The 23,484-nt window shown below is 48.8% G+C and overlaps 2 protein-coding genes across 3 annotated transcripts in view; one reads left to right on the forward strand and one right to left on the reverse strand.

Annotated features, from left to right (window-relative positions):
- HMOX2 (heme oxygenase (decycling) 2) overlaps positions 1-12,552 on the forward strand; it is a 30,492-nt gene extending 17,940 nt beyond the window's left edge. For both annotated transcript variants that reach the window (XM_008569098.1, XM_008569099.1), the window contains exons 2-6: positions 8,036-8,165; positions 9,827-9,944; positions 10,621-11,112; positions 12,061-12,187; positions 12,278-12,552. In XM_008569098.1, coding sequence (XP_008567320.1) covers positions 8,077-8,165; positions 9,827-9,944; positions 10,621-11,112; positions 12,061-12,187; positions 12,278-12,405 — 954 coding nt within the window. In that variant the 5' untranslated portion in view covers positions 8,036-8,076 and the 3' untranslated portion in view covers positions 12,406-12,552. The remainder of the gene's footprint in view (positions 1-8,035; positions 8,166-9,826; positions 9,945-10,620; positions 11,113-12,060; positions 12,188-12,277) is intronic.
- A 726-nt stretch (positions 12,553-13,278) lies between these two features.
- Positions 13,279-17,368, reverse strand: CDIP1 (cell death-inducing p53 target 1). Its single transcript, XM_008569100.1, has 5 exons — positions 17,286-17,368; positions 16,732-16,836; positions 16,401-16,556; positions 15,338-15,611; positions 13,279-15,253 (listed from the first exon to the last, which is right to left on the reverse strand). Exons 2-5 carry the CDS (start codon positions 16,814-16,816, stop codon positions 15,142-15,144), a joined length of 627 nt encoding a protein of 208 aa, XP_008567322.1. The 5' UTR covers positions 16,817-16,836; positions 17,286-17,368; the 3' UTR covers positions 13,279-15,141.
- Between the last annotated feature and the right edge of the window lie 6,116 nt (positions 17,369-23,484).

The following is a 23,484-nucleotide window of genomic DNA, read 5'->3' on the forward strand; positions in this document are numbered from 1 at the left end:
AGACACACTATAACAAGTTAGTACGAGTTTCTTTTGGTGCAGAAAATGTTGGTATTCATGCACAGTTTTTTCATAATACATATTTTCCATGAACTTTTTGAGGCCCTCTCATATTTGAACATGCTAGAGATGAGCATACCTGCCCTACCCAATAAGCCTGCAAGAAAAGTCTTGGACTTCCTGAGCTGATGTGAGTTTTGAAGTTACTAAGAGGCTAGTGCCTTTAGACTAGTTTGCAGTTGTTTTGCTTTCTCCTTGCTTCTTGCCCAAATGTGCAAGTGTGTGTTCAGTAAATGTGACTCAAGTGTTTTGTGTCCCTGGAGTCCCACTTTTCTAGGATACCCTGCTTGAACTTGCTCTTTATTGAGAAGTTAATTGTCATCCATCTGCTCAAGGAACTGTAGGATTGAGTTCCACCAGTGATTGAAATGAAAGGTGTAAAGCTTGTGTATAAGATTTCTTGAGGAGTGGTGTAAGATCCGTGCACCGTGCACAAATCCTACACGTCGGGATGGCTCACTTCACAAAGACCACGAGACACAGACCATTGCAATCAAGCAAGAGGAGTTTATTCCAGCATGCTGGGGTCGCTTCATCTTCAGGACAGAAGCAGCTCCGAGCTCTTAACACAAGCACTTTTTATACAGTTTTTTAGACAGACTTTTGTAACAGGATGAGTTGTTGGTTATCTGAGGCGCCTTTAGATTTATGGGTAGGTTTTAGCAGGCTGGTACCCCTATAAGGAACAGCGCATTCCTCAATTGTTTATCTTCCCCCAGGGTCTGACCAGGTGGCCTCTAGATAAGGAACTGGTCAGTTCCTGGAACTGGGTGGTTCCTGGAATTTAGTGTGCCTGGGCCTGCCTGACCTCTTAGAAGCTGCTTTTCTTAAAATGACATTAGCTATGTTTTCCCATTTTTAGCAAGCATTTTTACAGAAGCAAATTGCGCATGTTAAAGTTATATTTTCCTTTATAGTGGCAGCACCAGAGTTCAGAGGAGAACTCAGGCCATTTACTGTATAAACTCAGAAGCTGTTGACCTAGATGATGTGGTTTCTTCAGGGTGTTGAGAGACCCTGTTATCATGTGCCTTGTTGGGTTAGAGCTGATTCAACCCTGTCTGCTACTGCCAACTTCTGGCTTAGCCAGCATCTAGTGCCCTCTGCAATGTAGATATTCTAGCCTGTGGTGATGACATGTCTCACCTTGGAAAGAACAGGTATTGCTATTTTCTGTCTCTGCCAGAGAATGAGTCAGAAGTCCTCAGGTGTAACCTGCCCGGTTATTTGTGCATTCTTTGGACTTTGCATTCTTCCTCAGTATTCCATAATCACCCAGCTGCTCATGCTCACCAGCAACTTTCTCAATTAGAGATCACCATTTGAGGAAGTGTGACATTTCATGAAACACTTTTACCTGTTAGCCCACTTAGTCCTCTCAGCATACTTGAGAAGCCTCAAGGGATGAATGGACAAAAAAATATGGTTTGTTATGTACTGTGGAATACTCTTCAGCCTTAACAAAGAAGGAAATTCTGTCATTTGCAACCACACGGATGAATCTAGAGGACATTATGCTAAGTGAAATAAGCCAGGCACAGAAAGACAAATAATGGGTGATCTCACTTATATGTCGAATCTAAAAAATTCAAACTCATAGAAATAGAGCATATAATGGTGGTGTTACCCGAGGCTGGAGAAGGGGGAGGGGTGGACAGGGAAATAGGAAATGTCGGTCAAAGGGTACAGAGTTTCAGTTAGAAGGTCTGGTGGTCACTGAGCATCATGACTGTAGTTAATAATTATGTGTATTTCAAAATTGCTACAAGAGTGGATTTTTGTTTTTGTTTTTTTATTCTGTTTTTTGGTGGCTGTCAGGTATGGGGATCTGACCCCTTGACTCTCCAAGTGAGTTAACCAGCCAGCCCGGATTTTATATGGTCTCATCACAAAGAAAAAGTATGTGAGCTGATGGCTATGCTAATTAGCCTGATTTACTCATTCCCCAATGTGTGCTTGTATCAAAACATCACATCATACCCCATAAATACAGTCATGCACTGTATAACAACCTTTCAGTGATGGACCGTGTATACGATGGTGGTTACATAAGATTATAATGGAGCTGAAAAATTCCTATCACCTAGTAATGCCCTAGCACACTGCATTACTCACTTGTTTGCAATGAGCTGGCCAGGAACAATAGGCTATGCTGTATAGCCAAGGTGTGAAGCAAGCTATACCATCTAGGCTTGTGTAAGTACACTCTGCGATACTTGCACAATTGTGCATTTCTCAGAACGTATCCCTGTTAAGCTGCACATAACTATATATACAATTATTATTTGTCAATTAAAAATAAAATTTAAAAAAGAATTGAGTCAGAGCTGAAGAAAGATCAAGCCAGATTTCATATCATTTACTTTAGAGACATAATGGCCATGAAATATTTGTATAATTGTACTTGTATTTTAGAATTTAACTGTTATTTTCTTGTTACAAACACAGAAACTTCATTTAGCTTTTTTTATTTTTGGTGGCTGGCTGATACAGGGATCTGAACCCTTGACTTTGGTGCTATAACACCACACTCTAACTGAGCTAACTGGGCAGCCCTTAACTAGCTTTCTTGGTAGGTATTCCATCTGTGCATTTGTAACAGGTATAACTCAGGTTGGAGGCTTCTGAGGATACTGGCCTGAAAGTGCTATTGGACTCTGATAAACTTGGTGTCTGAGGGAATCTTGATTTGTCTTGTAGGAAGCTTCTGGTTTAACTGGAAAAACAGGATGACAGTCACTTGTGATCTTATTAATAATCACCTCTTGTTAATATGGTGCCAGTTCTATACAGGAGTGACAAAAAGCCCTCTAATAAGCAGGCAGGGGACCCCCACCCAGTGTGATGGTGGGAATCCTGATGCCCAACCACAAGGTGTTCAGCATAGAGGGAACCCAGGCCAAGTCCCTGTGCAGAAGTCTCTTGAGCAGCCACTTAGGCTCCCTGTGCCTGTGGAATAACAACACTAGCTCATGTCATGGGCATCAGATGAGGAGGTGTGGTAGCAGGTCACTGTCAAGTGTTGCTATTCCAGTGAGTCAGAGGCTTGCAGAATTGTTCTAATTCCAGGGAGTGGGTCACCCTGTCCTTCCTTCCCCTCAGTGCTGGCTGAGCTCAGCAACCTGCTCCCTTCCTGTAGTTGCAGTGTCTCCAGGGCAAAGAAAAAGAAACCTTTATTGTTCCTTTTTGAATCACCAGATGGGAAATGAATCATACTGTCCTCAGGTTATGTTTGCGCCTGACAGCATTGCATTGAGCTACCTGATCTTCTGAAATTTGCTGGACTTGAGTCTCCATGGAGGAGAATTTAACACTTTTGAACATGTCTGTTATTTCAAAAGCCCTAGTGCCTTGAGCCTGCCATTTACCAGGAGCACAAGCTTTGAGATGAGTGTTGTGGATCTGCTGGGTAGGTCTAAAGGAACCTCTTGCTGGTGATAGGAACTTTGTTGCTGCTTATGTCAGATTAGGTGTTGGAATGAAAACCAGTAGCTGATCAGGGGAACAGCTAGGAGTATGGGAATTATGGAGTAGTGGAGGTAGGTTTTATAAGCAGAGGCTCACAGTTTCTAGAAATGGGAAAGAGAGAGAGCAGATTGACCTTTCTGGAATTCGTAATAGCAAAGTAAAGAGGGCCCAGGGACTTCCTGTTAACTAGTTAAGTGTGATGTGGGATCTTTGCTGGTTTGCTTGGTCCAATTCCTCTTTCTCTTGGTTTCTTTTTTTCTCTTCTCTGCCTTTTCTTCCCCTTACCCCTTTTCTTTCCAAGAGAATTGAACCATTTTATACAAAAGAAACAGCAAGTATTTATACCTTCCCAAATCCCCTGTCATTGTCAGTATATTTATATACTTTTGCACATAGTTGTTTGTAGTTAGTGTTTTGGGATCTTTTTTTTTTTTTAAATAAGTTTATGTAGACTTTTCCTTGTTTGAACTCAGCTTATCAACTTGTTCGGATTCCATTGTTTACTGTCGTTTGAGCAGTCCTATCCTTTGTTGTTAGGCTGTGTGGCTTTTTTTTCTCTAATGTCATCGTATAGCTATTTATTATTTTGATTCAGATTACTATTAATATTTCTTGGGCTGGTTGGTTAACTCAGTTGGTTGTAGTGGGGTGTTACAACACAAAGGTTGAGGGTTCAGATCCCTGTACTGGCCAGCTGCAAAAAAAAAAAATCTTGATGTATATTTCCCAGAGTGGAATCTTTTGGGATTTTTTTTTTTCTTTTGTTTTTTTTTGGGGGGGGAGGGAGAAGGGGAGTTTCTTATTGTTATAAGAGGTTGAAGTCTAGAAAGGCTCTACATTTACGGTTTAGCCCCCAATTTTCTAGAGATTCTAATGGTTCCTGAAAAGAAAAAAGGATTCAAGTGTACAGGTCAGCCAGACTAAGTCTGGACATGTAGCTTTTCAGAGTGAAGAGAATTGTTTCCATTGTTGCAAAGTAGCCTCTGGGTGCCACACTACATGGCCACTCCCTTGAGAAACAGTGACTAGGCCACAGGATGGACACAGCCTGCCTCCCTTGGCACCAGTCTGCCTGTTAAATGCGGTAACCAATCCTTTTAGGAGCATCTATCCTCACACTCTATACAGATGGTACTTTCAGCCCACGTGGAGGGCTGCCAGGGGTGGGGTAAGACTATTTTTCCTTCAAAGTAAAATTGATAAATCATGTTTTGAGTTTAGAAAACTGTTGAAGTAGTAGATAGCAGATTACTTTTTGGAGTTTTGTTAAAATTTTTTGGTGGCTGGCTGGCATGGGGATCTGAACCTGTGAACTTAGTGTTACTAGAACCACGCTCTTCCAAGTGAGCTAACTGGCCCACTGTTTGTTTTTTGTTTTTTTTTAACGGCATATTGTTGGCAGTGTGCGTGAGACCTTTTCCTTCCTTCCTTTTTCCCTTTTTTTTTTATTCTGGATATTTTTACTCTAGTTATTTATTAAGAATTTAGTATTTCCCAGGCCCTGAAGCTACAGCAGTAGAAAAGATAACTGTGACCCTGCCCCTGGGGCCAGGGTTTGGCCTTTCATGGGGCTGGGAGGACAGAATTAGGGGCCGGTAGGCAGGAGCAAGGTGGAAGAGGGGTGGGCCTGAGGGGAGACTGGCACAAATAAAGTACTGTGAAAAAAAGGAGAATGCCGATGTGGGCATCAGTAGTAGCTGGCTTTCCTTCCCCATTTTCTATTTTTAAGAGAAGCAAAAGGCCTTGTTACTCAGGCAAAACTATGTTCTCCAGAGCATACAGTTATTATTGAATAAAACACAGTTAATGATCAGATTTAATCACTGTTGTGCAGCTTGATCGTTAGGTGCAAATGGCAGAAAGCTTACCTACGTTACTACAGCTGGTCACCTTTGCAACTGATCACACTTGTCCTTGTCTTTGCCCTGCCCCACCTATAAGCAGCATGGGGTGCCTGTGGTGTGTCCTGATGGCCCCACATGCCCACCACCTGTCTAGAGGCTCTGGGACCCTTTACTGTACTTCTCTCTCCTTTGGGCAGGCCAGCACTCTCATCCCAGTGCCCTCTTCTCCTCTGCTGCCTGAGTACTAAGAGGCTGGAGACTAATCTCCTGGTCCTCAAGGGTGTGCAGCACAACTGTTCTTTCTTAAAAGTCTGAAAATGGAGTCAATGTGGACAAGCCATTAGAAGGCCTAAGTGGGGCATATTCTGCAGCTGGCAAAGCCTGCCTTGGCCCCTTGGTAAGAGGACGCACAGCTGGACAGCCTTACACTATCTCTGTGACTATCCCATTTCTGGTTTGTCATATTGTCCCCTTGATCTAGAGGCCCTCCTCCTTCCCCATCCCAAACTCATCTGTTGAGGGTCCTCCTCTAAGAAGCCTCTCTGTGCACTGTTCTCTCCACGTGCCAACTGCCTGCATTCGCATTCTTCTGGACTGTGCTTGCACCATACAGCTCATCGGCGTTCTTGCAGAGTAGAATGTATCTGACTTGGAGTCAACAACAGGTCTCATTTTCCATATATTCCGCTGTTTTCTGAGCGTTCTTGTACATCATTAAGCCTCAGTCAAAACACAAGTACAATTGTTATCTAGCATTTGAGTGATTGCCACTTGGCAGGCATTGTGTTGTGTTCTTGTTTAACTTCTGATAATTGATCCCATTGTATAGTTAATCCCATTACTAAATCTAAAGGCAATAGAAGGTTCAGAAAACACATGCTGAGCAAACCATGCATTATATTATCCCAAAAGACAACAAAGAAAATGTAACTAGGTGCCTAGAGGAAATTCAGGAAGGATATGTACCAGTATATTACCATGGGGTGAGACAGTAATATATGGTACATACATATTTCTTCTTCTTTAGTCTTTTAAGGATCGTTTCTTATACTTCTCTGTCCCCCTGGATACCTGTGTCTGGGTAGAGCATACGGAAAATACTTAGTAAATAAATACAGGTTGAGGTAGAAAACTAAGGTCTTTTTTTTCCTTGGCCCAGTTTGGCCTGATTTGGCTCCAGTGTTGTAGTTCTGTCTTTGTGATTTTATTAGTTGTTGATGCTGTGCTGCTGTTCATCTGGAAACTTCCCCAAGTGGGCTGCCCGTACACTGCCAGAGCAGAAGCCTCCAGGGATGGAGGATGAGCTTGTTATGTTGTGAGACTGTATTTCCCTGGCTGGTGACAGCTCAGCTCTTGCAGCAGGCAATGGAAGTTGATCGGCCAACTTATTTCCTTCAGCCGAGCAGAATCTTGAGTAGGCTGGGGACAGCCTATTTGCTTGGCGACTCACATGCAGCTGATGCAGGCTGGTTAGGCGCCTTTCCAGCTGTTCTGCTCTAAAGTGGAGCAGCTTGGGACGGCCTGGCTTAACTAAATTCCAGTTAGTGCCCTTCTTGCTGCTCTCTGCACAAGGCCACCAGGCCTCTAACAAGTAAGAACGGCTGGTCTCGGGGCACCTTGTGGTCATGTGGAATCTGTGTTGCTTGCTAAGCTCAGAGATGTTATGCTGATACTTTTTTTAAAAAAACTTTTATCAGTTACATTTTCTTTATGTTTTTGGTATCTTTTTTTGTTTTTGACCGGTAAGGGGATCACAACCCTCCGCACGGTGTGTTCTGCACCAACGCTCAGCCCGTGAGCGCACCAGCCATCCCTATGTAGGATCCGAACCCGCGGCTTCAACCAGCACCACACTCTCCTGAGTGAGCCATGGGGCCGGCCCGGTATCTTTTTATTTTGATATAATTTCCAACATAGAAAATTTGTGAGACAAGTGCAAAGAACTCTTACATACCTTTTACTCAGATTCATTAACAATCAGCATTTTGCCCCATTTGATTTCTTACTTATGGATGTTTCCACCCATATATGCGTGTACACACATACACTCCTTCTGTACCATCGGAAGGTAAGTTGCAGACAGCGTACCCACTTTACTTCTGATTACCGTGGTGTATTTCCTAAGAATAAGGACATTCTCTTACATAATCACAATCCAATTATTAAAAAACAGCGAGTTTGATACGATGCTATTACCTAATCCACTGTCCATATTCAAATTTTGTCCATATTCCAATATGGTTCCAGTAACGGCAGAACTTTATTTAATTAATTAATTAATTTATTTTATTTTATTTTTTTCCCCTTTTTGTCTTTTTTCGTGACCGGCAACGGATCGCAACCCTCAGTGTCGCGCCCTTACCGGACCGGGACCGGCCACGGGATCGCAACCCTCGGTGTTGCTCCCGCCCCTCGCTCAGCCAGTGAGCGGCCGGTCTGTATGTGGGATCCGAACCCTCGGCGGGAGCGCCACCGCACTTCCCAAGCGGCGCACTACAGCAGTGTGCCACCGGGCCGGCCCCAGAACTTTATTTTTTAAGAAAACAATCCTGGGATGCATGGGTGTCTCCTTGGTTACACAGACTCAGGAGAACAGAACCAGCAGGTGTTTGGGGAAGTGACTGCCATAGATGCCGCATCAGCATCTCCTTGTGTTTCTACAGGACCAGAGGAGTGAGAGCAGCAAGAACCACACTCAGCCACAATGTCAGCAGATGTGGAGACCTCAGAGGGGGTAGATGATTCAGAGGAGAAAAAGAACTCCAGTGCCTCAGAAAAGGAAAACTACACCAGGTGAGGTATGGGGGGTGGCTGCCAGGTGGGCCCAGTGCCTGCTGTGCCCAACACACATGTTTTTGTCTGCTGGTGACACCAGGGAGTGGGCGTGGCCATAAGCTGTGGACCTGGGATGCCGGGTTGGCACTGCAGGGACCGTGTACAACCTCCTTATTGCTCTCCTCGCTGGTTCTATTCCATTATCTTACCCAAGGAGGCAGGGCAGGTGCTGCTGGGAGCCCTGAGTAAGTTGTCCTTGACCTTTTTTCTTCTTAAAGACCTAGGAGTTTTTTTCATTTGGGCTGAGAAAATGTAGTCCTTTCACAGTGTCTTCCACCCCTAAGACATGGGAGCAGTACAACTCTAGGACAGGCTTTTTCTTAGTGTTCAGGGCCCAGTCACTCAGCTCAGATTACTGGGCTGTGTTCTACATTGTTCTTAGCCTCTCATTATTGCCCCGTCATTGGCAAAGTTTATATCTTGAAATAATTGCTAACGATAAACTGATTCTCAGCACATGAGTGACGTAAGCTAAGCTCCTAAAGAAGCCAGCAGAAGCCAGCAGAGGCTGGACCATGAGAGGACTGAGTTTTTCCTATACTCTAGTTGATGGGTTGTGTGGACACACATGAACCTCTGCCCAGGTGCCACCATCTTTAGGATCATTTGTTTTCTACCATGTCGATTGGTCAGCATAACTTTATCCTGCGTAATTTTTTTTTTTTTTTTTTTGCGGCTGGCTGATACAGGGATGGAACCCTGGACCTTGGTGTTATCAGCACTATGCTGTAACTAGCTGAGCTAACTGGCTAGCCCCTTATCCTATATAATTTTGTTAAGCAGTACAAACCCAGGGTCCTGGCCTCAATCTCTTGGTTGTCTCCTTTTCATCCACTTGCACCTTGGCCCAGCTACATACAGTTTTGAAGAGGCTGTGTGTCTGAGGTGGGAGGAAGGCAGCTGGGCTGCCCCAGGAAATCCATGGTCACAGCCTTTTACAGTGTCATGGATTCTGGAAGACATGTTCCTGAAAGACAGTCCTCCCTGGAGAAGACTGCAAGCACTGGTGGGATTAGAGATATGTGTTTCTTCGGCCACTAGGTGGCCATAGAAGCAAAGGCATTGTTCATTAGGGTGGTTCCCAGCAGACACGGGCACACGGACACGGATACTCTTTTTTTTTTTTCCTTTGTCTTTTTTCGTGTCCGGCAACGGATCGCAACCCTCAGTGTCGCGCCCGCGCCGGACCAGGACCGGCAACGGGATCGCAACCCTCGGTGTTGTGTCCGCACCTTGCTCAGCCAGTGAGCGGGAACCAGTCTGTATGTGGGATCCGAACCCTCGGCGGGAGCACCACCGCGCTCCAAAGCGGCGCACTGTAGCAGTGCGCCACCGGGCCGGCCCCAGACACGGATACTCTTGAGTAGGCCACAGTCATCCTGCGTGTCCTGAGTCTATGGAGCAGACTGTCACATCTGCTTGCCCAGTAGTCCTAGTCCCTGATGAGGCCCTGACATTCATGCTGGAGTGACGTGTCAGAGCAGCCCTTGCCTCCAGGCCAGCAGTGGTCACCCTGGAGTCTGGACTCGGCTTTTTGTTTTATGTTCCTTTCCAGGGAGCTGGGAAGATAATTCTCACACTCACACACGCAGTCACATACACATCCCGTCTCTCCACAGAATGGCTGACCTCTCTGAACTCCTGAAGGAAGGGACCAAGGAAGCACATGACCAAGCAGAAAACACCCAGTTTGTCAAGGACTTCTTGAAAGGCAACATTAAGAAGGAGATATTTAAGGTTTGTGCCCTCAGTCACAGACGAGGTTGGGCTCCAGACTTTCATACCAGCTCAGGATGGGGGCCTTGGTCCCATGAGAAAGGTCCCCTAGAGCTGCTCTGAGGGAGAAGCTGGGCCTTTTTCCACACTTCACTTTTTTTTTTTTTTCCTTTTTGTCTTTTTTTGTGACCGGCAACGGATCGCAACCCTCAGTGTCGTGCCCGTACCGGACCAGGACCGGCAACGGGATCGCAACCCTCGGTGTTGCGCCCGCACCTCGCTCAGCCAGTGAGCGGCCGGTCTGTATGTGGGATCCAAACCCTCGGCGGGAGCGCTGCTGCGCTCCCAATCGGCGCACTGTAGCAGTGTGCCACCAGGCTGGCCCCCACACTTCACTCTTTTCTTGATGTTTAGCTACGACTCTCATAGCTTAAACAGAATAAAAGTGATATAAAGGAAGCAAAAGTATCTGTGTTCCAACAAATTCACCATGTCTTTCCTTTAAGAAACATAAAAGCTTCCTGCATGTGTTCAATAATTCACTTTATAAAAGTGGGTCACGGGATTGGGTCTTTGGGGATGGGTGGGGGGTTGTTGCTTAAGTCTTGGTCTGTAGCCGCTTGGAATGTGGTGGGCTGGGGAGTTGTCAGCCAGTCCCCAGCCCTTTCCCATGGTCTGCTCCCATCTCCCTCCACAGCTGGCCACCACGGCACTCTACTTCACATACTCGGCCCTTGAGGAGGAGATGGACCACAACAAGGACCACCCAGCCTTCACCCCCTTGTACTTCCCCACAGAACTACACCGCAAGGAGGCGCTGACCAAGGATATGGAGTATTTCTTTGGTGAAAACTGGGAGGAGCAGGTGCAGTGCTCTGAGGCCACCCAAAAGTACGTGGATCGGATTCACTACATAGGGCAGAACAAGCCAGAGCTGCTGGTGGCCCATGCATACACTCGATACATGGGGGACCTCTCGGGGGGCCAGGTGCTGAAGAAGGTGGCCCAGCGAGCACTGAAACTCCCCAGCACAGGGGAAGGGACCCAGTTCTACCTATTTGAGAATGTGGACAATGCCCAGCAGTTCAAGCAGTTCTACCGGGCCAGGATGAACGCCCTGGACCTGAACCTCAAGACCAAAGAGCAGATTGTGGAGGAGGCCAACAAGGCCTTCGAGTACAACATGCAGGTACTGTGGGAGGCTGGCCCCAGGCCAAGCTCTGCCAGGCTGCACAGGGAGCCTATGACAGTGGGTGCCAATCCAGAGCTGCCCTAGTGGGTATCGGTGGCATTAGGACAGATGGGCTGCAGTGTGCCTAGGGACAGGCGAGGGAACCAGCCTGGTGCCCAGAGAGTGTGGGCCCAGGGGATGGCTCCCAGCTTGGAAGGCTTGTCCTGATAGATGCCTGTGGGTAGTGTTTTGGGGAGGGTGAGGGCCCCAGAATGTAGAGGGGCCTGGGAGAAGGGAGCTGTCTCCCTTCTTCTCACCACAGGATGCTGGTCTTGAAGGATTGGTCATTTTCTCCTTTTTGGCAAGGAATGCTATGAAAAGTCAGTTTCACCAAGGATGGTCAGGAGAGCAACATTGTTTACAAGTAGCCTTTAGAAGGGACCAAGCCTTTGGAGGCTGATTCTCTTCTCAGCCCAAGGGAAAGTGGCCATAGGCGGGTGAAGTGCCAGGCTGAGCACAGACCCTGTCAGCCATCCACTGTGGCCTCCCAGGGCCACTCAGGATAGGTCTGCCCTGCTGGGGTCTCATTGTCCAACATTCCTATTTTGCAGCTGTTACTTACTAAAATCACCACCAGCAGCTAGGATTGGGGAAGTACTAGTGCCCTCTCCTGTCTGTGCCCTGGTGGTTTCAGTTGCTCAAGCCACCTCAGAGAAGGCCAGGCATGGGATGTGTGTCTGGTCCATCCCAGGGAAGACCCCTGTGGCTGGCAGCCTTGGGGTGCCAGCAGCACAGGTGCGGCCACATTGCCTCAGAGTGCGCACCAGGGAGATGTAAGGAGCACGGCTGCTGCCCGCTGGAGCTGCTTGCTCAGCTGCTTGGCACACCTGCTCCAGCCCTCTCTGTACGGGGTGCAGGGGAGAGAGATGCTGCTCTGATGGCTCAGCTGATCCTCTGTTTCTCCAGATATTCAATGAACTGGACCGGGCTGGCTCTGCACTGGCCAGAGAAACGCTGGATGTTGGGCTGCCTGTGCACGACGGGAAAGGAGATGTGCGTAAATGCCCCTTCTACGCTGCTGCACAGGACAAAGGTAGGTGTGCATGTCCCAAGCTTCCCTCCTGGGGCAGGTGTATCAGTGGCCTGCACTGATGCTATGTCTCCTGTTGGTGCTGCCACGCAGGTGCCCTGGTGGGCAGCAACTGTCCCTTCCGAACACCAATGGCTGTGCTGAGGAAGCCCAGCCTCCAGTTCATTCTGGCTGCCAGCGTGGCCCTGGCTGCAGGACTCTTGGCCTGGTACTACATGTGAAGCACCCATCCCACCATGCTGGCGCCCTCTTCCCGAATGACCACTAGCCCACCCCCATCTCCACCCCCGACTGAACTACCACCTCAGGTGACATTTTTTTTAATGCTGGGTTTGAGAAAAAGCAACCAATAAAAGCCAGACACTAGAGTCTCTGCCTGACGGTGTCCTCTCTATGGGCCAGATGCTGTTGCCCAGGGAGCAACTGGCACGGCATGGCGTGGTGTGGTGGGTGGGCAGGCCTGGACCTCTGAACCAGCTGTGCTGTGGGACTCCCACACCTCTGACCCCAGAATTTGGGTGGCTAATAATCCCAGGCTCTTTGGGAGGGGGGCCTTACTGGATGCTGCTGCTCAACTTCTAGGCTGCTCCTAGGGGTGAGGGGTTGTTATGGGCAGAAGTCAGGCTCTCCCTCAGCCTCAGAGGCCCTGGGAGCTTGCCTCTCTCAACCAGAACCCGAGAGGCCTGTGTCATTGCTATAGCACTCACTAAAGTGCACCCTTGCAAGCTTCCTGCCTCCTTCCTGGCACAGGTGGGTAGGTCAAGCTACCTCCTGGACCCTGTTAATGCACAGGGGAGGAGAGCCTCTCAGAAGCAAGGGTGTGCTGTCGGGGGCGGGGGGGAGGGGATACACTCCTTCATGTCAGCCCCCGGCAGCCCTTCCTGCCCTCGAGTGCTCCCCAACACTGCTGGTCACCTCCAGACCCCTCATCCCCAGGGCAAAGTCTCACAAAGATCCTTGAAGTTAAGCTGGTCCTGTGATTTTCTAACTCAGAAATTACTTTGGAGGTTTTTATGCTTAAAAAAAAGTTTTATAAATAAGGATAAAAAAGCATAGACTTGTATTTAAGGAATTCAGTGTCTAAGATAGAAATGTGAACTTAAGTATTTTTATTAATAGGAATCTATTCAAAAATGGGTTAAACGGTGGGGAAACTCTTAAGTTAGTGGGCTCGGAGATGGGCAAGGCCAGCACTGGCCCAGAATCCGGCTGCCCAGGCTGCATCCTGTTGCTCTTCAGAACATACGCGTCAGCCCAGCAGCTCCATCGTGCTTAAGGGAGGGAGAGCACTTGCCCACAGGGCAGGATGACACTGAGCTCCAGTCTGGGGAGCTCCAGCGTGCAGATCCCACAGGGATCTGTGTACACAGCTGAAACTAGTGTCAGAGGAAGTAAGGTGACCTTATAGCCACTGCTGAAGCCAACTCATGCCCTGGCTGGATCACACCTGGGATTCCTATGGCTGGTCTACCCTTGACTCTGGTTTGGTTTGATCAGTCCCTTAAGTGTTAGCACTGTCCTTGGGCAGTTGGCTCCACGTAAGCTCTGAGGCATGTTGAGACCCTGAAGACCCCTGCCCTGCCTGTGGCCCCACCCTCTTTCCGTTCAAGAAGAAGAAAGCCAGGTAAGAGAGCAGAGGCTGAGTGATGGGGAGTGAAGGGCCAATTTAATGAGAAACTACAAACTTGAGACCGGCTACGATTCACAGTGACAGGAGGCCATGCAGTGGCAGTGCAAGACCAGGAGAGGGACAGCAGCAGGATATAGCAGTCCATGTGAGCAAGTTCACAAACAAACCATTCAGGAAATAAAGACAGGTTTGGGCTCGGCCAGGCCAGGGCTGGTGTCCACCAAGGCACCTCTACCACTTGCAGCTTCTCCTCCCTTGTCCCCAGCCTGTTCCCAGCCCAGTGCCACGGCTGCTGATGCTGTGGGGCCCGATGCGAACGGGCACAGCATCGTGAGTCAGCTGTGGGCAAAGGGTGCTCACTGGGAATGGAATTGATGGACAGGGCACAGCAGATCCAAACGCACCCACAAGGAGGCATCTGCTCTCTGCTATCTCCTGACCTGGCTGGGACACTCCAGTCACTGGGCAGAGGTTGCACCCACACAGAGAGGACACAGGGTAGACAGAACAGGTTAGGCTCAAGGGTACTCCTTCTGGCCCCAGCAAATACAGAGGCATGGCCAGAAAGAGGTCCTGCACACTGATTCAGAAGAAGCTGGGCAAGGGTGAGATGTGAGTCCCATCTTGGCTACCAGGGCCCAATCACTCATCCAGTGTCCTCTTTGTCCCATACCAGGCGGCTCTTCGGTATGTGGACAGGGCATTAGAGGTCCTGGGTTTTGATACCTGAGAGTTATGAGGGCCAGAGTTGGCATCATTACTTCTGACTCTCGTACCCCCGCCTCTAGTACCCCAGAGGCGCAAAGTACCCCAGAAAGAAACCCAGGCCTTAGGACCCCATCCTGCTTGGGTCTACTTGACTCCAGACTCCCCTACTCTCAGCCCAGCAGGTCAAAAATGACTGTGGCCCCAGGCACAGCCCCACTACAGGCTCCCAGGCTTGGGAACTGGCTACTGCTCTGGCTGCTTTTGGTCCTAGGGAGAAAGTTGGACCAAACCTATACTTTATGTGGATATGGAGGAATGAAGAACCTGGTGGGAGGCCCTTCTCACCTTATCTTCCTGATCACAAATACCAAGAAAACCAGGGACACACAAATCCAGTGCCAGCTCCCTGCCATCCACTGACACTTGGCCTTAAATCCAACAGAATTTGTGCCGTAGAGTCAGAGGCTCAGGGTAGGGCAAGGTGAAGAGGACAAGACTTCCAGGGGATGGTGGCACAGCTTCCAGCCCAAGTGGGAGCAGGGAGGTGACCACTGAGCTTAGGGAGCAAAGCACAGGGGGCCAGACCAATAGATGGGGGGAGTCCCAAGTCCCGGCTCCGTTAGCACAGGCGCTTATACGTGTAGATGTAGGCTTTGCAGCTGGGGCATGTGTGGGTCACATCCTTGAAGTCGTTGATGAGGCAGGGGATCAAGCAGCAGCCCAGATCACACCTGAAGAAGAGGCAGGGAGAAACGGGGTGAGGCCTGCAGCGCACTGGCATGGTCCCCCACCCCGTGAGCGACCGCACCACCTACCCCATGAAGCAGCAGAAGAAGCCCAGCACGAAGTTCATCAGGCCAATCTCATAGGAGATCTTGGTGGTGATGGCCTGCTGGCAGTGGGGACACACGGTCTGCACCGGTGCACCCTCAAAGATCTCTCCCTGCAGCACTGTCACTGTGGTGGCAGCTCCCGAAGGGACCAGGACCGTGGCCGTGTGGCCCCCAGGGCCAGGGTAGGGCCCCGGCGGGTAGGACCCCGGCGGGTAGTAGCCCATGGGTGGGTGGGGGCCTGGAGGAGGATAGAAACCTGGAACAGCACAGAAGACAGCAGAATGAGGTCACTGGCTTGCTGCCTGCACTGGGCCTCCAGCACCCTCGGTGCAGGGCTAAGGCCTGAAACTTATGCCACCCTCTTCTGGGGACCAGAGTGCCAGCAGGGGGCCTTGAGGCTGGGGCCCTAGGTCAAAGTCACTGTCAATATTATCCCAGCCCTTCCTGGTTCCTGCCCCACAGGGACTAAGACAGACATTGCAGAGAGTCAGGTGACAAGGCCTAGTCTCCTCTTGCTCCCTCACCTCTGACATGCAGGGACTGGGCACTCAGCCTCCAGACCCTTGACCATAGGAGGGAAAGCCTTGCCCCTCACCAGCCCATCCTGTACACGGGGCTCTGCTCTCCACCTGTGCCAGGTCCTGGGGTGCTGAGGACCAGCCCACCTGGCTTGGGCAGCCTGTGCAAGAGCCCTGGGTCCTTCTCCTGCCTGAGCAGTCCCTCTGAAGGAATGCTGGGGAACAGGAGCCCTAAGCCTGCACCCTGAGCTGGAGTCCCTGGCAAGGCACAGCCCCACAGCACCCACTAGTTTTCAGCATGAGCTGCTGAGATTGGGGCCGTCCCTGGAGCCGGCCCTCCTCCAGCATAAGCCCACAGCGCCTGCACAGAGCCCTGTTCTGTGCTGCCTTCTCACATCTACAGTCTATGTCCACACACAGCCTGAGTGCGAGGCTAGGGCTGGTCGGGTGTGTCTGCAGCCCCTGCTGTACAGAAGACACCACAGCTCAGGCTGGGCAGCAGCTAAGACGACCCCTTCCCAACTCACCTGGAGGCATGTAGGCGCCATCTGCGCTTACATGGGGGGGGACGAAGCCTGGCTGGGGCATTGGGTGACCCGGCGGCTCATAGGGTGGGGGACCAATGTCTGCAGGGGGCAGTGGCATGCCTGGTGGGGGCTGCATCACGGCTGGGGAGGTGCGGCCTGGATAGAGAGAAGTGGACACAGGAGGCTCAGCCAGAGTCTCAGCACAGCAGGCTTCACCAGAGACTGCTGCTTGGGGACACAGATGGAGTATGGAATGATAGCTCAGAGGGCCCCAACCGTACCACCTGAGGTGGGAGGGCTGTAGCAGGGACTCTCAGGAGATGATCCCTACCTGGTGTGGGTGGGGCTCCACTTTTCTCTTCCAGAAGGGGGGCGGTAGGGCCCCCAGGATATGGAGGGGGAGGCTCATTAGACATCTTCACTGACTCTCCTGGACCTGGAAGGAAAACCCAGACACGAACTAAGCTCCCAACCAACCTGCTTCCCACTCAGGCACTGGGCTGTGGTGAGGGCCACTGCACGAGTCATGTGACCATCCTCTGAGACACCCTGGGCTCCTACATAAGTCTCCAAGCTCTGGGGATGTCTCACCTTCCCCAGGGGACAGCCCAGCCCGGAGTCACCATCCTCCACACCTCTCAATGGTCACCCACACCTTGTTTAGAAGCCAGAGGGCAAGGACAACCCAGGAGGCAGGGCCCAGTGAGATAAAGTCCCTCCATCCAGCAGTCCCACCTAATCCGGGGCTCCATCTGAGAGCAGTTTGGCACCTAGTCCTCCCCTCCCCTGACATTTGGGGGTACTGAGTGGCCAGAGAGGAGACACTGGGCTGACCTGCCAGAGGCTGGTATGGTTGGGAGAAGGGGATTCTGGGAGACTTCTTACCTCCAATCCCTGGGACTCAGAGCAGGCAGGTGAGGCTCCTTCAGCTGACGGCTTGGACAGACAGGGCACAGGCAGGGCTCTGGGGAGCTGTTCTGGGGGAAGGACAGGTGAGGGCCAACAAGCCAGTGAGGGGCTCAGGCCTGGGCACACGCAGTCCCATCTCCTTCCCCCCATTTGTCTGGCCTCTCCACTGCCACCATCCATGTATCTAACCACTCCCATCCCCCATCCCTGTGCAGTTCTTTGTCTCTCCTCTGAAGGCCCCGGCTGGGCCCTTTGTTTCTCCTCCCCACCAGGCCCTGACAGACCTGCATCCCATACATGAAGGAACAAAGGATGTGATAAGAGCCAGCGTGGGATGGGCTGTGGCTCTGGCCAGTTGCCTTTTTTATTTGGGAGTGGGAAGGAAGAAGATGTCAGTCAAGTGAAACACTTTTCCTCATTTCTTTCACTAAATTTCCTCAGCATTCACTGCTGGGCACTGGGGGAGAGACTGGGAATGGTGGCTGGCCCAGGGGCCTTCAGTCTACTCCAGGGAGTCACTTGCTTTCACTCTCATGTAGCACCATAAAAGACAAGACATTAATAGCATTTTGAAGTGGGATTCAGTTACCTTTTTTTTAGCCAAAAGTAATAAAATAATACAAAATAGAAAAAAGTCTCAACAGTATGAAAGAATACACAGTGAAGTTAGCTTGCCCAGCAGGGCCCCTCCTACAGTCCAGTGTTCTCAGAGTCAGAACTGCACGGGATGGAGGGTGCCAAGTAATTATGCCAGGGGAGAGGGAGCCTGGTGTTCATAAGAACAAATATTAAATGTGACAAATTGGTGGCAGGGCTGGAGGGACCAAGTCCAAGCTCTTGGGTTCAACTATAAAGTAACATGACACCATGAAAAACTGAAGGGAATGGACCAGAGCTGAAACTATAAAACTCTTAGAAGAAAACATAGGCCTATATCTTCATAACCTTAGATTAGGCAATGGTTTCTTAGGTATGACACCAAAAGCTCAAGCAACAAAACAAAAAGGATAAATTGGACATCATCAAAATTAAAAACTTTGGTGCTTCAAAGGACAATACTGAATTTTACAAATCATATATCTGATAAGGGACTTGGTACCTAGAATATATGACAAACTTCTACAACTTAGTAACAAAAAAAACAAATAACCCAATTTTAAAAATGGGCCAAGGATGTGAATAGATATTTCTCGAAAGATAAACAAATGGCCAAAAAGCACATGAAAAGATGCTGAACCTTTTTTCAACGTGGAAATGAAAATCATATTCACAATGAGATATCTAGGAAGATGGCTAAAAAAAAAAAAAAAAACCAACAAGCAAGAGACATTAGAACCTTCATATACTGCTGCAGGGGCAGCCCCTGTGGAAATCAGTCTGGTAATTACTGAGAAGATTAAGCCTGGAGTCATCTTATGACCCAGCAATTCCACCCCTAGGTATCTGCCCACGAGAAATGAAAACACATGTCCACCCAGAAACTTGTACATAAATGTTCAGAGCAGCATTATTCGTAATATCCAAAAAGTGGAAACAACCCTAATGTCCATCAATGGATAAAGGGATAAACAAAATGCGGTCTAGCCACACAATGGAATATTATTCAGACATGAGAAGAATGAGGCACTGACACACACTACAACAAGCATGAACCTGGAAAGCATTATGCTGAGTGAGAAAAGCCATAAAAAAAAACACATGTTGTATGATTCCATTTAAATGAAATGTCCAGAACAGGCAAATCCATAGAGACAGAAGGCAGATTAGCGGTTGCCTGGAGCTGGGGGGAGTGGGTAAATGGAGTTTCCTTTTGGGGTGATGAAAATGTTCTGAAATTGACTGTGGTGATGGTTGAATAATTCTGTGAATATACTAAAAATCACTGAATTGTGCACTTTAAATAGGTGAATTGTAGTGTGTGAATTATGTCAATAAAACTGTTACTGAAGGAAAAGAAAATCACTCAATCCCATCACCCTAATGCAGCCAATCTCTGCAGATCCCTGCCAGTCTGTACACGCAGGCACCTATACTTTTATATAGTTGCTGTCAGGACAGTTTTAAATCCTTTTAACATTGTGTCACATAAAATTCCTCCATCCTGCAAGACTCCATGACCATCAATTTTAATATTCCATAAAACCGGCCTACTTGACCAACCCCTATTAAGGCATTTAGAATACTCAGTTGCTTTCATGAAAAACATGGAACACCTTTGGCTAATATTCTTTCCCTTCCTTGGATTATTTCCTTGGGCTAAACTTGCCAGAAGTGAGATTACTAGGTCAAATGGTTTGAACATTTTATGCCTTTTAATTTTTTTATATTTTTAATTAATTAATATTTTGGCAGCTGGCTGGTACGGGGATCTAACCTCTTGACCTTGGTGTTATCAACACTGTTCTAACCAACTGAGCTAACTGACTTACCCCATTTTATGCCTTTGTAAAAGGATAATGCCAGTTTACAGGGCCAAATTTGTATACTATTGTTATGTGTAATGCTAAAAATGACACTTGGTTATTTTTATATGCATTTCTTTGACCGCTATGAGGCAGAACATCTTTCCAAGTGTTATATATATATATATATATACACACCTGCTCTTGTGAGTTGCCTGCTTATCATCCTTTGAGGACAAGGAAGCTGAGGAGAAGGGACAGGCATAAGTCTAGGACCCTGGCCTGATTCCCCTGCCCCCAGGGAGAATTCCAATAGCACAGGGTTAAGAACAGGGAGCAGCAGCCCTGGGGCCCCTTTCCCAGGCCACTGCCAGCCCACCTGGTACCTCCCTGCCTGGGAGAAAGGCAGCCTTCCTCAAGGGGCTTTACTTGTGTCTGTGGAAAACCACTGCAGTATGCTGAGGTTGGTCAGAACAGGCACCGGCACCTGCCACCAACTCCCATAATATGCCCACCTGGGTGACTGGATGGCACCAATGTCCACCGCTTGGCCCAATGCCATGGTCGTGGTGGCCCCACTCATAAGGGAACCAGACGGGCCCTGGGACACTCTGAGTAGGCTGAGGAGACAAGCTGCCCTGCCTTTGATGAGTTGCTCATGTACCCTCAAACTCCAGCCAGGGTCCTCTAGGTCACTCCACTTGCAGGGAGCACACATACACGCACCTGTGCACATACACATGTGTACACGTGTACACACATACACACCCATCTCCCATCTCTGAGGATGCAGGCATTGCCTTCCTCTGGCCCATCTTTCCATCAAAGTCACTAGACCTAATTCTGCAGTCACCTACAGCACAAAAATTGTATTTCTGAATTCCATACACTTACAGCCTTGCTCATGATGATGGCACAAGCTCAAGGGCAAAGCCCTCCCTTGGTGTCCACCCAACCTTGGAGCAGCGTCTGTACACAGCGCAGATAGTGCCACAGACCACAGGGACGGGCCCGGACCTGCACGAATGCACCAGACCCTGTGCTTCTAGCCCTTTACCTTATTTACCTTAGTTTACCTAGTAAATTTACCTTAGGCTGCTGGGCCCAGTTGCTCCTCAGTGTCTCCCCCACCCACAGCCCTGCCTGCCACTTACTGCACCACCTCACCCCTCCACACCCACACTCACCCTCCTTCCGCGTTCTTGAACTGCAGCAGAGACAGTGGGGCAGATCCTTCCATATGAAGGAGAGGTGTCTGGAAAGTGGCTTATGAAAAGTTCCAGAATTCAAACTCCAATTCCCCCAGTGCCTTCAAGTTTACAACCAGATGTGCATTCCCACAGAACTTATGTTTAAGGTATAATAAAAACCACAAGAATTGCAGCTGGCCACTTAGCTCAGTTGGTTAGAGCGCAGCTTTGTAACACTAAGGTCAAGGGTTTCGTTCCCAGTACTTACTAGTCACCCCCCCAAAAAAACCAAAAAAAATCACCCCACAGGAATAGAATAATCCTTAAAATCACATGATGAAAAGCAAAACACATTTCCAATAAAAATGAACAACAGCTCAAGTTAAGCTACAACATGCAAGTGTCAAATCTGAATATGCAGCTCCAGCAACTTTGCTGTTGGGAATGTGCCTGTAATACTGTTTCTGTTGCTTATAAAAAAATACCTGGAACTGCGTAATGTATAAGAAAACGAAATTTTTTGCTTACAGTTTCAGAGACTGGGAAGTCCAAAGTCCAGGGAACACATCTGGTGGTGGCAACAGTGACCCAGGGGTCTCACATGGCAGAAAATGAAGGAGCAGAGAGAGCGAGCTACTTATGCCCTCTCCTTTTGTAGCCCCCAGAACCACGCCCAAGACCACCATTAAACCATCAACTTAATCACCTCTTCAAGGCCCCACCTTTCAATTACCATAATAGGATTTCCCACCCTCAACAGGTATAATGGGGATCAAGCTTCTCATACATAAAACTTGGGGGACATAATGCAATCCACATCAGTGCTGGTGCACGGGTTACATGAGGCCGAGGAAGTGGCTGCCAGAGCCGTGGCTCTGCCCCACTGGCTCTGGCCAATTCTCAACAGAGCTGGTGGTGGCTTGGGGGTCCAGTGAAGTCCACTTGCAGCCCTAGAAAAGCCAAGACAAGCCCAGAGGCCTGCTAGCCTTCTCTGTTTAGATCTTGTATGTGTGAATTGCAAAAAAATAAATAATTGTCTGAAAACTTTGACAAGTCTATCATAAACTGAACAGCAGCTCCTTTGGGGGACAAGATGCCTTTACATAGTGCGGGTGGCCATCCATATCTGTGGGTTCTGCATTCGTGAATTCGACCAACCATGGATCAAAAATATTCAGAAAGGGCTGGCTGGTTAGCTTACTCAGTAGAGTGCGGTGCTGATAACACCAAAGTCAAGGGTTTAGACCCCCTTACTGGCCAGCTACCAAAAAACAAACAAAAAATTTGAGGGAAAAAATAAAAAATAACAATAAAAAGTAATACAAATAAAAACAGAATATTTATAACTATTTACATAGCATTTACATTGCATTAGACATATAAGTAATCTAGAGATGATTTAAAGTATATGAGAGGTTTGTGTAGGTTATATGCAAATACCAAACCATTTTATCTCAGGGGCTTTGATAGCTGAGGATTTTGGTATCCATGGAGGGTCCTGGTCCCCCAGTGGATCCCAAATGACGAGTGTTTATCCTTCTATACCGTCTCGATTTTGTGGCATATTAAAGATAGTACCTAGTCAAAATAAAAGTACAAATTACCACAGAACAGTGCTAGAGACCCAAGCTGACCATTCAGCTTCTGGCCAGCTGAAGTGCCGACCCCAGCTGTACACAGGTGTGAGGATGCAGGGACGGGCAATGGGGCAGCCAGGACAGCAGAGCTCAGACCCCCCATTCTGCCACCAAGGTTCATGAGGCCCTCACAGGGCTGGCTGGTTAGTTCAGCTGCAAAGAGCACAGCCTTATAACACCAAGGCTGTGGGTTCAGATCCCTGTACTGGTCAGCTCCATTATTTAAATAAAAACCTCCATCATAGTGGTGTTGTGAGAATCACATGAGTTACTCACACATCCTCACTCACCCCACAAACGTTCGGGGAGGAGGTGTCTCAGTGAGTCCAGGCATACGAAATGAGAAGGAAAATTCTTCCATGGGTCGCCATGTGGCAGCGCTGGCACACCTGTCAGAGGCTCATTGCAGTGTGGCCACAGCATACCCAGTGCAGGCCATGGGACAGGCCTCCTGGGGCAGCCCTGTAAGGGCAGCGTGTTCTAGGAGCATGTCTCTTCTGAGCCACACCAGGTTTCAGAAGTCCAAGAGACAGTACTGGGAAGGACCTAGAGAAGTAATCATCCTGACAGGTTCTCAGAGTCAGGTGACGTTCCTTGGGGGCTGAGCCCTGAACAAGTGTTAACTCTGCCCTCAGACCAGCCTGTGGGGCAGCACCTTAGTAGCTCGATTTTACTAAGAATACAAAAAGGGCTCATTCATGTGTCCAGGGCCACAAAAACCTCACCTCACACTGCTAGGTATCTTAGAAGATTCCTGCTGAGCCTTAATTCTCTTTTTTTTTCCTGGTTTCCAGGCACAGCTTTGGGAATGCTGGGGAACACCACGCTCAGCTCTGGACAAAGCAATGTGCCACTGCCCCAGCCCCGCTGGCTCCTACTTTGAGAGCCACCAGCCCTTGGGAAGACAGAGGTGCTTTCCAGATGCTGGAAGTCTAGGCTGGAACTA

Source organism: Galeopterus variegatus, unplaced genomic scaffold (genome assembly GCF_000696425.1).
Source record: "Galeopterus variegatus unplaced genomic scaffold, G_variegatus-3.0.2 Scaffold466, whole genome shotgun sequence".
Classification (NCBI taxonomy): domain Eukaryota; kingdom Metazoa; phylum Chordata; class Mammalia; order Dermoptera; family Cynocephalidae; genus Galeopterus; species Galeopterus variegatus.

Excerpts from the sequence above, each read along its gene's own strand:
- CDIP1 (XM_008569100.1), bottom strand. The coding sequence starts at position 16,816 with ATGTCTAATGAGCCTCCCCCTCCATATCCTGGGGGCCCTACCGCCCCC. Across the intron at positions 15,612-16,400 it reads TGGCGCCTACATGCCTCCAG|GTTTCTATCCTCCTCCAGGC; the intron begins GTGAGTTGGGAA and ends GTGCTGTTCCAG. Across the intron at positions 15,254-15,337 it reads TTCTTCTGCTGCTTCATGGG|GTGTGATCTGGGCTGCTGCT; the intron begins GTAGGTGGTGCG and ends CCTCTTCTTCAG.